Raw genomic sequence first — 16,067 nt, forward strand, 5'->3', positions numbered from 1 at the left:
TTTTACAACATGAATTTAAGAGTAATGTTCTGATAGACCTTTATCCCACCTATATGCCTTGAAAAAATATGAGACGTATGTGTTTTCACGGCTTACGCGAGTCAATTTTCAAGAAGCGTTTTCACACATTCGGACTACTATGCACTTCTCAGCTGGGGAATAATTTTATTTGGACAGCATAAAGAATTAGGCTAATCATATATGTTTGATTAGTGTTTCAGGGTATCAAATCCAGCCAGGGGAAGGAAACGTCTCAGCCAATGTTTTGGGAACCAGGGAGACTCCAAACCAGAGCCACCCCAGTAACACTCCAGTTCAGGTGAACGCTGCAGTTAGTTGAGTTTATAGATCTCTTCTCAGCTGAAACATTGAAAGATTCGGGGTATTCATTTTTGTGTCAGAAAGATCTTTTTCTGAAGACCATGAAAATTAGGATAATGCTGGATAACTGATAACAGACAGCATTCAGCATTTACCATTCGTCACCTCAAGCTGATGATATCACATGCAGGGGCTTATGCAAAAATCTAACTTTCTGAGAATTTTTTTTTTTTTTAATTGAAAAATGTAACAGGAACAGATACCAGCTGAATGCTCTTGGGTTAGATTTCACCTGATTTGAGAGTTTTAGTTTTTGTGGTTCTCTGCGTCCATCTTTTAAAGTGGTTGTTCTAATATTTTAATCTTGCATTTGAAACAATTTCACAAACCTACATTCCTTCATCTTAATGAGTCCTGGAAAACAGGAAATGAAGGGTTCAAAGGAAGGGCAGACAACTACTGTAAATCACAAAGTATATTCCCTCCAGAAAGTGATTATATTAAAAACAAAACCTGATCATCATTAAGAGATGTAATTATAACAGATTGTTTAAATCCTAATGATGTTGCTCTGAGGTAATCAGTCTTTATAACCCTATTCAGTGAAAAGAACTACATTACCTTTGCAGTATGATGAAGTGAAATGCAGCTGACAAAACATAATAAATCAAGGAAAAGTAAGACTCTCAGTTTTCAGGTAGGCCATTATAAAGGTCTACACCTCATGTACTCTAATTTATAGTGAACAGAGAGTCTGTCTCAGAAAATACTAATTTCTACTTGTATGCAGTACCGTGTAAATATTGTTTTTTTACCGGGCATGCAAATTCAATTATGAGACTGTATTTTCATTCCAAGAGAAGGAGCAAAGCTATGTATATAGTAAACTGTATTAGAAATCCACTATTTTGGATGTCTCTTTTTTTTTTGCTGAGGCACTCAAGGTTTATATTCATAAAGAAACAGTTTCGGGCTTTACTTTTACATTCACTACGGCTATCTTTAATCATATACGAACCAGGATTAAACTCCCAAGCAGCTGTGTTCTCTTTCTGTTGGCAGCATAATAATGACATAATAGTCTCTATGTCAAGCATTCTCAAACAATCTGAATTCTGACATTTGTTTGCAGAACCTATTGAATATTAAATTTGCAGAATTTCAAATATGCCTTTGTGGACATAAAATGTCTAAATATACTGAATATTAATTGTGATCTTATCAAATAAGCTCTGCTGATATTCAACTCCAAAGATATTTTGGGTTTTAATTTCATACTTTGGTGCCATTTGTTTTCTGTCTTGATCAATTAATCTCCAGACACTTAAATAATTCTTGATTCTGCAATGGCCAACCAATTTAAAAAGATCTGACTCCCAAATAGAAACATCTGCCTCGGTGGTAGTCTATTTTAAAGTTATTTGTGTTGACAAGGAGTTTAAGAAAGCTCGTATCAGATGCCACATTTAATTCATGGCGTGAAAGAAATCCAACACTTCAAACTGTAAGAGTCTCTCATCACATTTTCTTAGTTAAAACCTTCTTTTTTTGAGCTTGTCACATGTAGAGCTTTATTTTTAGCTGACATAAGGGTTGAACATTAAGATATGAGCTTTAATACCAGAAAAAATTAGCTGGACATTTCTTTAATGTTTCAAATTATAGGCTAGAGGCATATACTATGGTATGCTGCTAGAGGTAATGAAGTGTCTTGCTTCGTTGCAACAGCAAACATATGGCCATGTAATCTCTGGTGCTAATGACCTAAAGAGTTGCAGGGGATAGGTGCCCTAGAATTATTTTGCCATGCTCCTGGCAAAATAATCCGACGTAGTCATACAACATGAAATAAAATCCTGGATTGGTAACTTAATTAGAACTGCTTGTCAATTAACAATAATTGCTCCTGACCCGAGGCTCAGTGGTACCTTTGTGAGGTTCACACAAAAGATCACATCAGTGTCCTTTATATCAACAGACCTTTCACACTCAATACGTATCCACTGCTGTAGCTGTGCTTTAAATGAAGTAGTTAAACCTTTATTTTTTAATTGATTAACCTTCTCCTTTGCAATAAAGTGTATTGCATCTCCTGTAGTAATCTGGTTTAAGAAAAAAACCAAAAGAACAATCAACCCCCTGATCACTCCGCTAGTCACAAATGAGTTTTGGTGGCAGTGGTGGCAAGCCCGAATACCCACACCGTAATGAGCACGGCTGTGCCGACCTGGGCTGCCCTGGGGCATCTGCGATACAGAAATACTCCTTAGAAAAGGTAATGAAAGCCTTACCTAATCTTCTCCGGTTAGATTTTTTTTATGATGTCTGTAAAAAGTGACCATAAGCAATGGTTAAAATTATTCGGACCTTCCTTCAATATCATACTCATGACAGAAACAAACATCAGCCTGCTTTTCTAGGGATGAAATGCTGCTATATTTGAATGTGTAATAAATATTAGAGAAAAAAATACTCAGAAGAGGTAGGAACGCTGCAGACATTTCTGTTGTTAATGAAAAAAATTAATGACAAAGGGACAAAATACAGAACAGACATGGTTGATTATTTTGCCTGAATTCTTTTTTTCCCCATACCCTTCATCTGTTTTCTGTCTTGTATGACTGTAAGCAATTCGGGGCAGAGGCTGATTTTCTTGCTTGGCACTCTCCTAGCAGACTTGAAATGCTACCACAATATGCATAACAAAAACAAGAACAGAAAAATCATACTTAAGCATTGGAAATGGTTTCTACATATTTAATAAATTAAAATAGCTCTTGTAAAAATCTTTCTGTTCTAATGCAAATCAGGTAAGTGAGATTTGCCTGAGGACAGAGCTAAAATAAAATAATAGTGTGGGCACCTGGTCTTCTGAGTTTTCATAACTACAAATACCTCATTTTGCATGACCTCTTCACCTATTGGGAATGCTCATATTCAGACAATCTTGTGCTAAAAAGGCACATTTCCACCCTCTTTCCATCCCTTCTGGACTGTAAGATATAGAGAAATAAAAGCGTACCTGTATACCCAGTTTTACAAATGCAGTTGAAGCTTCCCGGGAAGTTCTGGCAGGCGGCACCATTTTTGCACGGGTTGGAAAGGCACTCGTTGACGTCCCTCTCGCAGGCCATGCCAGTGAAGCCCTCCGGGCAACTGCACGAGAAGCCCCCCACCAAGTTGTGGCAAGTCCCGTCGTTGTGGCAGGGGGAAGGGAGGCATTCGTCGATGTCCGTCTCGCACAGACTCCCATCATACCCCGGCATGCACCTGCACACGAAGGGCCGGAGGGGCTCATTGGCCACGATGATGACGGGGACGCTCTCGTGGCTCTTCAGAGCCGGGCTCACCGCCAACCTCCTCAGGCAGCTCCCTCCGTTCTGGCAGGGGCTCTGCAGGCACCAGTCGTGGTCCACAGCCTCGATCCGCACCCCGCTCTGGCGGAAGAGGACATCTTTGATGCTCTCGAAGAAGGTGGCCACGCCGCTGGGATTCACGTACTGGTTGTTGCCGCGTTTGACGGCTGCCATCAGGAAGGTGTGGTTGCTCTCCTCATACAGCCCGTAGAGCTGGACGGCGGTGCCCAGCCCCGTCAGCTGGGAGCTGGCGATGCGTAAGAAGTGGAGATAGTGATTCGTCAGGAAATCCCGCACGCTGTGGGCGCTCAGGCGGAGGAGGATGCTGTTGTCAATGGTGGCGTTGCCGAAGCCCGCGAAGAAAATCCGGATGCTGCTGGTGACGGCACCGTGCAACCCGTCGTTGCTGAGGACGGCCAGGTCAAACGTGCCATCTGTGGACCTCGCCTGAGAGTGCAGCTCGCAGGTACCCCCAGGAATGCTGAAGAGGCTGGTGACTCCTGAGGTGAGGGAGCACTGGAAGCTGTCTAGCACGTCTGGATCCTGCGGCTTTACGTTGCCCAAAATTCCACCTGGGAAGAGGTTGCCATAATAGTGAACAAAGATTTCTACCGTTCTGGGCTGAGACGGGTTGTCGTTTTGGTCTATTACCTTGATCTGCACAGTTCCTGTGGAAGACATCTGAGGAATGCCAGAGTCTCTCGTAATCACTGACAGGTAGAAATCGCTGATTTGCTCCCTGTCAATCTCTCTCGTCGTTGTCAGCACGCCAGCAGTGCTAAGGCTGAAGTAGCTGGTTGCGGGGCCAGTGCTGAGCAAGTAATATGTAAAGGGACCTTGGTTCGGAGGGAGATCAGGATCTGATGATTGAAGCGTCATCACAAGAGTTCCTGCACGGTTATTCTCCATGACTTCTCCTTGGCTGGTGGACAAGGTAGGGCCGTTGTCGTTGATATCTTCCAAAGTTACCAGTAAAGAGGCACTTCCTGTAGCGGACGGCGTTCCCGAATCGACGGCCAGCACAGACAGGTTGTACACAGGCAATGTTTCTCGATCCAGCTCTGCAGTGACCGTCACCTGTCCTGTCTGCGGGTTGATGGAAAAGGCGCTGTTGTCGTTGCCAGACCCAATGAAATAGGAAAACCTGCTCCAGCTAGGGACAGAATCTGAATCAAAGGCACTCACGAACGTGACATGGGTGCCTGGAGGAACACCTTCACTGATTCGTATATTGTAGGTTCCTAAGGTAAAAACGGGAGGATCGTTGGCATCCAGTACAGTGATATTAACAGTTACTTCATCTATATCTGCACCACGAATGCTCCCAAAATTTTTTGCGAGGACTTTCAAAGAGATTCGTTCTTCTTTTTCTCTGTCGAGAGGTCCTGAAACATAGATCTGGCCACTTTTCTCATCTATCTGGAAGCCTTTCTTTCTGCTGTTGCCAAAGATAAGGTAGTGGACTTCTCCATCAGTTCCCATATCACGATCACTTGCAAAAACTTCACCTACAACAGTGCCTTTGGAGGCTGCCTCAGAAACCTCAAAATAATAAAGCTTGGACACAAAACGGGGCACATACTCATTTGTCCCTTCTAACTGGATGTTGACACTAGCAAAGCTGCACCTCTCTTCATCTGGAACATTAAAAGCCTTTACCGTTAAATGGTAACTTTGCTTCGTTTCATAATCTAAAAATCCCTGGGTGGTGATTGTTCCTGTATTGGGGTCAATGACAAAGAGGTCACTATCTGAGGACTGAATAGCATATGCAATCACAGCGTTAGGTCCAGAGTCGGCATCAGTGGCATTTAATCGAATAACAGTTGTCCCACTGGGGGCATTTTCTAACACGTTGGGAAAGTAGTCCTCAGGGCTGAATGCTGGAGAATTATCATTCACGTCAATGACATTAACAGTGACGCTGCAGTAGCCTGTTCTGGACACCCATCCCCCATCCGTGGCAGTAACAACTAGCTCATGCTTTTGGCGTAACTCAAAATCAAGTGGTTTTGCTAGTGTCAGCGTACCGGTAGTTGTATTAATAGCAAAGACGCCAGCCTCATTTCCAGAGGAAATATTGTATCTGATTAACCCGTTCATAGCGGCATCTCTGTCTCGGGCTGAAACCGTCCTGATCACTGTTCCAACAGAGTGACTCTCCGGGATAGTAACGCTCATACGGCTTTGAGAAAACTCAGGTGTATGGTAATTTTCCTCTGTTACTACTATTTCAACAGCTACCTCGGATGAGAGTGGAGGATTACCTTTATCCTTTGCTTTCACTTTAAACAGAAAGTTTTTATTCAAATCAGCCATTAGTGAAGATGACACAGAAATCCAGCCTGTACTCCTGTCCAGTCTGAATTTATTAGTTTTGCTTTCATCAGAGATAAAGTACTCCACTTCAGAATTCAAGCCAAAGTCTTTGTCATCCACTGCAGTAACTTTAATTAAGTTTGTGCCAATCCTCACGTTCTTAGTAACAGGAGTAAAATATTTATGAGCGAGGAACAGCGGTGCGTTGTCGTTGCTGTCTACTATGTTAATGGTGACGGTTGTCTCGCTCATTAACGGAGGACTGCCTCGGTCTGAAGAAGTAACGATGAAGCTGTGCCTATTAATGTTGACATTGCTTGAACCGCTGGAGTTTTGGTACCTTAAATACTGCTTGTTGAAAATTTCCCCTGTGGTTGCATTAATTCGGAAGAACTCGGACTGGGATTTTATGAAGTAGAAGACTTGGCCGTTTGACCCTTCATCGGGATCGGTGGCTGAAACCTGGGTGACCTTCAACCCAATCCCAGGAAGCTCGGGACACTCCAGGTAATAGGATGGCTTTGTAAATCGTGGGGCGTTGTCATTGACATCTGTGACAAATACGGTGACATCCGTGCTCACCGTCCACCCGGAGTCATGCGCAGAGACCCTGATTCTGTAGCGGTCTGTGTCCTCCCTGTTTAGCGGTCTGCTGATGGTGATGTCCCCGGTGCTTGGATTTATGGTAAACGGGAGACTCGTATCCCTTATGGAGTACCTGCTGACCGCGTTCACCCCAATGTCTTCATCTGACGTCGTGACTCGGGTTACCGTAAAACCCAGAGGTGCATTTTCAGGCACGGAAGCACTGAATATCTGGGAAAACCTTGGAGCATTGTCATTTTCATCTAAAATATTAATGATAACCTTGACGGTCGTGCTCTGGAGCGGGTTGCCTTTATCTGAAGCTTTCACGGTTAGTGTGTATTGAGACAATTTCTCCCTGTCCAAGGGCCTGACACTTCTGATCTCACCAGTGGCTCGATTGATACTGAAACTATTTTCCGTATTGCCCTCAATTATTTCATAATTTAGCTGTCCGTTTAGACCACTGTCCCTGTCGACAGCAGCCACCGTCAGTATCTTCCGCGGGGACAGGTTCTCCACTATTTCTGCAATGAAGGGATCTTGCTCAAACTCCGGCGCGTTATCATTGACGTCTATCACCGTTACTTCCAGTTTCTTATATGAGGAAAAGGGAGGAAAGCCTGTGTCCCTGGCCTCGATCCAAACCACGTATTTCTGTATGGCTTCAAAATCTAAAGCCCTCCCGACAGAAAGCTGTCCCGTCACCTGGTCGACCAGGAAGGTACTGCCCAGGTTACCACTGGCGATGTAGTAGGACAAGGAGCCTCCTCTGGCTGAAGACCCGGAGACGGTGGTGACAAGCGTGCCGACCGCTTGGTTTTCAGGAAACGTGAAGGTCTCCTGATCCGCCTGAACGCGAGGAAATTCTGCTCTGTTCACAAACCTCACGGTGACGGTTGTAGAGTCTGTCTTGGGGTACCGGCCGCCGTCCCTCACGTGAACAGAAATGGTGACTTCGGACTCTCCCGCCAGCGGGTTCGCAGCCAGGATCGCTCCCCTTGCTGGATCGATGTGGAATTTCTCAGAGTTTTTCCCCACGAGGGAATAATGGAGCTCGGCGTTGGAGCCAGCATCCGCATCGGTGACGGTCACAGCAAACACGAACGAGCCTGAAATGCAGAACAAAGTTAGGGCATCTTCAGATGCACCGATCATGGGAAACGCGATGCCAGCTTTTCACTCGGAAGCACTCGAGAGGGTCCCCCGTCCCGGTATTCGTCCTGGAGCAGTACGCTCTTCCTTACACTGCTCTGAAAATGAACTGCTTGTTTCACAAGATGGTAAGTTCAACAAAGGGTAGGTGAGTTTGCGAGCCTGCAAGACATGCACGCGGCCAAAAAATGTGGGTTTGAACGGGTGTCAGTGGCTGCACATACATCTGCACTGGAAAATGAACGTGCAACTTTTTGGAAGCCTACCATCCCATTTCTAGAACATTCACATTATGAAAGCCATAAATCTAATAAGATTGAATGTTATTTTGTTGTTGGTTTTGGGTTTTTTTTTTTTTTTTAATTAGTCATAGTTTATTTATCCATGTTAAAAACCCCCTGGAATTCAACGACTATTAAGGTTAGGTAAGTGAACAGGCAGCACACACGGACATTTACTCTACACGCCCACCTTCCCTTGCAGCCCTTTTTCCTCCTATTCCCCATATGCTGCTCCTTTGTCCCCGATAGCCTCTTGCTTCTGATTTTGTAAGAGTATTCTGAGGACAGTAACTAATGGGACTGCATTTGTAAAAGTGTGCTGGTCCTCTGAGATAGGGGTAAAATCACACAGAAATACAAAACTATTGCACGCTAGTGCAAGAACATGAATATATTACGTTTCAGGTCTTTCGAGTTTATTCTTCACAATGAGCTTGACTATAGGAGCACCATTTGCATTAACCTCTATATTTGCCTATCTGCAAGGAGAATCCAGGGTGTTCTTTTGCACTGGAGTTTACAGATCTAATGCACGGCACGTCTTTCAAATTTGACACTGTCCAACCAATTTGCAGAACACTCTGTTGATGTTTTACTGGTACCGAAATTTAGAAAATACCCACTCCTGTATAAAAATCATGTTGTTTTCAACCTCTTCAGGCAAAATCATTTACAGGCAGGAATGACTTTGACAGCGTCCCCTTAAAACTATACTTCATGTCACTATTTGTCATGTGCAATGATTTGTACTCCAGGCAGAGGAATATTTACACAAAAACAGTATTCAAACCCTTGTGAGAAATGGGACAGGAAAATATTAAGAGTTTTGCTTCAGTTAAGCAAATTATATTATTAATTATTATTTTTACTAGTTCCCCCTTTTGAACTTGATTAAAAAATAACACAGAAATTAAGCTTTATCTTTCAGAATGTACACTAGATATTCTGTGATCGGAATAAAAGCAAAAGTCTTGATCAAGTTATGAGGGTTTGTTCTTTTCTTTGAAAAAGCTATTTCAGACGCTACATTGGACTGCAATAAAGTTGTTGTTTTGGTTTGGTTTTTTTTAATGGACGCCATGCCTGCTAGTAACATCATTGTCAACAGCCTTTCAAAATAATGTGAAAAGGTATTAACATTTCCTTTTAAATGAAAATGAACTATCAACTGAGGAAGTTGCAAATAAAAAACTGCACGCATCCCTAGGTTTTTGCTAAGTTAAAAACAGAATAAACATAGTTTAGGCTTCTGTTTCTAGTGTGACGGGTTTCATACAAAAAGCATCCAAAAAGATATTGCTGGAAAACATCAGTCAAACCTATGGGTACTCCTCATAAACACATTTAAAGAAACACCCCAAAAAACCCCACACAAAGGCACTGTGCCCTAGTCAGAATACACAAAGATTCACCAATGCAATAATAAAATAATTTCATAATGCTGTTCTGGAAACAGGGAAGAAATGTAAACAAATTCATTCTTCCATAAAAAGGAGAAGTATTTGCAATTGTTTAAAATTTAGAGAGAAAACCCAAGACATGGAAATAAGCCCTTTTTTTTGTTCTTTTAAAGGACTATTTGTTTTGTAAACCATTTGTCTTGGAATCCTCCCTGTAGGCATCACATAACCATGTATGCGTATGCATGTGAAAACATACAGCGTCGCCGACTTCCACAGCCAACCACTCTGACTGCACTTTGGTGAATCTGTGGTAACACAGTGATCATATTATAAAATCCTTTTACTGTTTTGAGATAGTAGAGGTCCCGGTATTAGTCCATTTTAAATCTTGGACAAAAAAAATATCAAAATAGCAGAATCTTTCAGTAAATTCTCTCCAGCCTCATGCAAATACCCATATTCTTCTTTCTTTCCCCTTGCAATGCCAATTCTGCAAATAGAAAATACTAGTATTTTGGACTTACCCATTTCTAATGTATTTATTTATCAGGCTCGTTTAAACATAAGCTGAATCAGAACTGAATTGAGTGAAGTCACTTTAATTTGGGTGTAGGTTCCACAAAAAGGAAGGTTGCTGCTCGGCTTTACTTTTATTTTATTTTACTTCATCACCTGGCTCAAGGAAAGGTAACACAATTAACATCTGACATAGATACGGCCTTTTTGGAAGAGGTTGACAAACTCCTCTTTAAGAATTGCTCAGGGTAGAAACAGAACATCTACATGCAGGAGGAGAATTTCAGAGGAAAAAAGAGGCCATTGCCTTCCTAACCCTGGCAAAACAATTTAATCACTTGTTTGAGTGGGTGCTCATTTACACTATGTCTTTTTTACACAACTGCAGGAAATTAATGGAATTTGGATGGAAGGAACAAACTAAAAAAACCTGCTAAATTGCGGGTGATATATTGAGCCTTGCCACTATTCATTCCCACGCAACACGAAGATAACAAAACCTGGAAAACAGCTGCAGAGGAACATCTCAGAAGCATTTCTTGTGGCACAGCTTTGCATTTCACTACGATGTTTACGCAATGTGAAGTATCCCAAGCACTGCCACCGATCAGGTTACCTGAACTGGTAGGCGATGGGACGTGGGTGACGTAGGGATGGTGTTGAAATTTGGGCGGGTTGTCATTCACATCGGTGACGGAGACGAGCACGCTGGTGGAACTGGAGAGCGCCCTGGGGAAGCCGCCGTCGCTCGCCACCACCACCAAAGTGTAGTTCTCCCTCGCCTCTCGATCGAGGAGAGCACTGGTGATGATTTGTCCGGTTGATGGGTTGATTGTGAATTGCGAATTGCCACCGGTAAGCCTATAGCTGTTTGAAAGAAAAAAACAAGGAAGAAAAATTCGATTAGTATTTCATACGGCAGCCTGGCTGCCTTAAGATAACAACAATTTTCTGTACTCTTCAGACCACTATGCTGATGGGTATCGACACACGGATTTTCTTCTGACTGTCCACCTGTCTTCACTTTTTTTCTCTTCCATATTTCGAGACCTGTCATAAATGACATTTCTGGGGATTTCCAAGCGTAGTTGCTTAACACAGATAAATTTCTAATAAATGAGGAGCAGACTGAGCCTTTGTACCTTTGGAGATACAGTCGGACGTACTCTCAAAATTGCCTACTGGAGGCATCCTTTAGTACTGATTTCCCTGGGCTAATGCATTAAGTGTTATTCCAAAAGGCTGACATACCTCTTAACTGAATCCGCAGAATATAATTAGAAAAATTACTATTTTCTGAAAAGGATGACAATTTTACAAAAGAACGTGAGGATTTATAATTCATATTGTTTCCTGATACTGAGCTAAGTTTTGCTATTCAAGATTTCAATATTAATTCACAGTAATTCATAGTAATTCATAGCAAATTAGTAACCACAGAGCTACGTTAATAGAGACTAATTGGGACCAGAATTTGACCCTTGGTTGGTGTATATGTATGTGCACACATCCCTGTGTGTGTGTGCAAAAACGTGATTTAAGAAGAACCGACTGTGTGCTTACCGCAGTGCGTTGTACGAGCTACCTCTGGCTTACTAGCACAGTGAATTTGTCCTTTCTCTTTGAATGCTCACCCAGCTTGCATTTGTACAGAAGGAATCTCAAAGATATGCGGAGCACTGGGCTGTATCTTTAAAGGTAATCGGTTAATATTATGTTTTTTATTAATTCAGATAATGGGCTTTCCACGAAACAAAGGAAACAAAAACTGGCTAAAATGAACGGTTCCCATATTCAATATTACAACCCTGACAAAAAACAACACAGCTGTGATTAGAATTGCTTCTTCAGAGAAGCCTGGTACAGCACAATAGCAGCTTTTTTGAGGTATACGATTCAATAAAAGATTCAGAAGAAAATGGCTTTTATGAAAGAAAGTAATATTCCTATCTTCACCTTTTTAAAATCAGAACAGTTTACGACAGAAATAACACCACAGGCCAGAAGCTTTACCTAGAGGATTGACAGCCAGCCTGTGTAATTAGCTGTGGCAACTTCTACTGTTCACTCATTAATCTCTACAGAATGCCATGAGCATACTTTAATTGCTTAATTATGATATAATATGATGGCCATATGTAATTATTCTCCAGCCATAGCGATGTGCATCTAGGGTGGAAATAATGTGCACAAAGCCTAAAGCACCACTTAAATCTCCCTAAATACTAGCAGCGCGGGCAAATTTCAGCTGTGATTTGTAATGTTTTAAACCTGTGTGAGGCGTCGCAGAAGACAGGGACTTTCTCTTCTGTATTTCCACATATATAGAACAGCTCAAGCTTTAGCATTGGAAAGATGCTATGAAAACCTTTTTTTTAAAAAAAAAAAAATTAAACTAATTTTTTAAATTAAAAATTTAAAATTTTAAAATTACTTAAAAAAAAAAAAGATAATAAAGACAAATTACATTTGCCATAGGATATTCTGAGTTATATCTGAGTACAACTGCGTGCAAACCAACTGGACAATGTAAGTGGGTCTCAGCACAGTTACAAAAAAATTCCAAACCCAAGCAAAAAAAAAACCCTCAAACCATTAATGGGGACAACTAGCATAAAAGGAATTTTACTGAAGCGCTTAAAATCTGGCCTTTCGACTAGTTTGTGCTGACCCCTCTTATCTATACTATCTTTAACAAGACTGCTCAAGTGTGCGTCGCCGTTAACAACCTCATCAGCCTCCTTTAATGACTTCACAGGTTATCACCAGAAGTAAGAGAAAAAGAGTTGGTGTGTATGGACACGTAACGGTTTTGCAGGAGATTATCTACTTCTTGCATAACACAGTCCATTTTTTGACTTTACATGAAAATTTTAGCAGAGTATTTTACATACCATCTTTGGAAACCAAAGATTTGATTTTGAAACAGGCTCTAACAAGGCTGAAAAGGAGTTCAGAGTGCTCAACACCTCTGACAAGACGACCTTACGTGCTCTGGTCCCTCCGGCTTTTGCCAGTTTTGTAATACCAGTCATGTTTTAAGATTTGCATTACTCTAAATGCTGAATCTGGACAAATTCTGTCCAAGAGAAACAAAGTATGTTCCTGAGTCTAAAAAGTGTAAAACAAAACCTGAAAACAATTTTTAAATAGCTACTTATGAAGGAAAAATATATTTTTATCAACTATTCTACTCTGAGGTACTGAATGAATGAAAAAGACTAAGGGCAGACATATTAAAGCAATTCAACCACACTAAAGAAATCCAAGAGCACTCTGATAATTTCCGATTATGGGATGCAATCATTACAATCATTCATGCTTTGTATGGAATTCTTTTTTCTAAAGGAGCTTGCCAGAAATAGTGTCTTAGAGCGAGAGTGAATAGAATTAAAAGCTTCATTGTTTTGCAATTTAATAAATGGTAATTTTGGATGCTTTTCAAATATTTAAAGATGCCAAAACATAAAGCTTCTATTTTTGGCTTGTAGCTAGTTGGAAAGAAAAATATTACAGTATTTTATATACACTTGCTTTGCCATAACATAGATCTGTTTTATTTTACTTCCTTTTTTTTAAAAAAATGACAACCACAGTGATATTCTTAAGCACTTTGAAGAATGAACTGAGGTGAACTAACAAAAGTAAATAAAGAAGCTACTTTTATATCCTCTTTTGTAAGTTTGGAAACAGAGCTAAATGGGATGAGATTACCTACACGTCCTTCCGATTGATAACTAATGCGAATCTGCTTTGTATTCCATTAGCAATAAATCAGTCCTCAGTGGACTTCAGCTTGTCACTGCCACTCGGCATCTTCGTTACTCTTGTCTGTGAAACTGGGAATGGCCAGCGTTCAGCCCAGCGCCCAGTTAAGTTGCATCAACTGAGCTCTGCAAACCATTTGGCATTTAAAGCGCAAATACCAAATTCTAACTTTTAACCGCTTTTCCGAATGGGATAAACTTTACACCTCGCCTTGTGTAATTTTCCTTCTAAACTGAAGACGTTAACTGACAATACATTTACCCGAGGAACGTGCTGGCTTTCAGTGGAAATTGCTTACTACGTGAAAAGACGTGAGCGCAGCGGCACGGCAGGCAGTGGTTTCCGATGACCGTTCAGCGGTCCGCCGTGTCTCCCGCAACCTGTATTAGCACGCTGGGTGACACTGTACCTGCTCGCTAGTTTATTATAAATGCACCCAAGTCTGCACAAGCAGTCATCTAAACTACAGTTAGGTTTGAAAGGCCATTTAAGGCTCAAAATAAGATACTGAAGCCTTCCCCAAACGTATGTATGCTATCACAAAATTAACACTGTCCACTAGTTTGGACATTTTTATGCAAAAAAGTGATACTGATTTCCAGATTTGCCTAGCTTAAAAATTAAAAGTTTAACGATGACTAGAGCTGCAAAACACATTCTATACTTTTTTTAAGGTGAGTGGTTTCATGTGAACAGAAGTGAAAAAAAAATTATTATTTAACTCTGCCCCAAAGTCAGCTTCTGTAGCAAATCTGTTAATGACGTCTGAAAAGTACATCTTCCTCTTCCCCACCAAGCCCCTCCTGAAAGCTCCTTCAATTAATATTTAAGTCTGCCAGCCTCCAAGAACAATGGTTTCTAGCTTCTTCAGGAATAAATTTTAAAAGATTTGTATTATATCTATTAACTATATCCTTCATTACAAGGCCTCAATTCTAAAAGCGATGCTAAATAGAAGGCAAAAGCATTTCCAAAGGCTACACAAGCTGATGGCAGTCAGTAATGATGATCATTCACAGCCTGTATCGTATTTCTTTATGCAGAGAATGTATATATAAAGACTGCAAGCTGAAGTGCTCAATCCATTTAGGATGTTATTTGGAGTTTCAGGGTTTCTTTGGTTTTTGTTTTTTTAATTCATCTACCTCTACACTTATTGAGAAATATAAATCTAGCCCATTAACAATTACACTCAGGTGCAAGTTAGACTCGTTTGCTTTTCACTTAGTAAAAACCTAAAATAACACTGCAAGTCTACTTGTCCTTCATATAATTCTAAAAGCCTATAAACAACAGAAAAAAAGTCAGATTTGCCGAAATAATTTAGCTACACATATACAGCTGTCCTTTGGTGTCTTACAGCATTATGGCATGTTGGTGATGGACACTGGGGGGAAAAAAAAGTCATCAGGCAAGGTATGAGGCAGTATTACATACAGCAACAATAAACGACGTACCTAATAACAGCATTTGTAGAAGCGTCAGCATCTGAGGAGTTTACGAGCAAAATATCTGTCCCCGTAGGTGCATCCTCCGGAACAGTGGCAGAATACACGTTAAAGGCGAATGTGGGGACATTGTCATTGACATCATCCACCGTGACAGCAATGGTTCCAGTGCCAGTGAGGGCAGGAGACCCTGTGGGAAAGCGGGATACAAAATGCTAGAGGTTACAAATACCACCACGCTAATCCGAGGTCTGCCATCCCCAATTTAAAGCCCAGCGCTTGAGCATGTCACAGTTCACAGAGCAGGGAAGCCAGTTCAACATACAGGACAGGGTCAGATTTGTTTCAAAGGCATCTCGACATAAAGTACAAGTTGTGAAAGAAAAAAAAAAAAAAAGTTGTTATTTTTCTTGCTCCATTTAATTCTAGAAATATTTTGTAATACAAGCTCAGCGGAAAAAGATGGTCTTGGAACCGCTCAGAAGCCTTCCTGTAACAATTAGGACCAATTTGAACATGTGGTTGACTTTCCTATTTCTCTAAGAGAAGACGTTCAAAGGTGGCACACTGACAGCCGTGAAAACTCCAGCCCTCAATTTATTTATCCGCAAAACAAATAGAGTGGAAAGAGTGGCAAACCCCAGCTTTCCGTGCGGCTTTTCCACTGCCAGTCGCACCCCTGACCTGAGGAGACCTTCTCTGAGCGGGTGAGAAGGTTGCACAGTCTCCAGCCCCGTTCAGACTCAATTTCTCTGTAGAAGCAACCATCTGTAGCAGCAAATAATGCTCGCTCGGATGAGATACTGGCTTACGGGAAATCAGACTGAACTTATTTAACCTATGGCTTTCATCCTCCCTGTTATTCTAATGCTTAACTCTGATGAGCACAAATGAGTGAGCAATAGCATGTTTATT

General features: G+C 41.3%; 1 protein-coding gene across 1 annotated transcript in view; it reads right to left on the bottom strand.

Annotated features, from left to right (window-relative positions):
* The window catches only part of FAT4 (FAT atypical cadherin 4), a 154,223-nt gene that overhangs the window by 27,203 nt on the left and 110,953 nt on the right, over positions 1–16,067 (bottom strand). Inside the window, exons 7-9 of the mRNA XM_076337545.1 lie at positions 15,162–15,342; positions 10,553–10,803; positions 3,344–7,693 (exon numbers count right to left, since the gene is read on the bottom strand). Of these exons, the coding sequence (XP_076193660.1) occupies positions 3,344–7,693; positions 10,553–10,803; positions 15,162–15,342 (4,782 nt within the window). The remainder of the gene's footprint in view (positions 1–3,343; positions 7,694–10,552; positions 10,804–15,161; positions 15,343–16,067) is intronic.

The sequence above is a fragment of the Aptenodytes patagonicus genome, chromosome 4, assembly GCF_965638725.1.
Source record: "Aptenodytes patagonicus chromosome 4, bAptPat1.pri.cur, whole genome shotgun sequence".
In the NCBI taxonomy this organism is placed as follows: domain Eukaryota; kingdom Metazoa; phylum Chordata; class Aves; order Sphenisciformes; family Spheniscidae; genus Aptenodytes; species Aptenodytes patagonicus.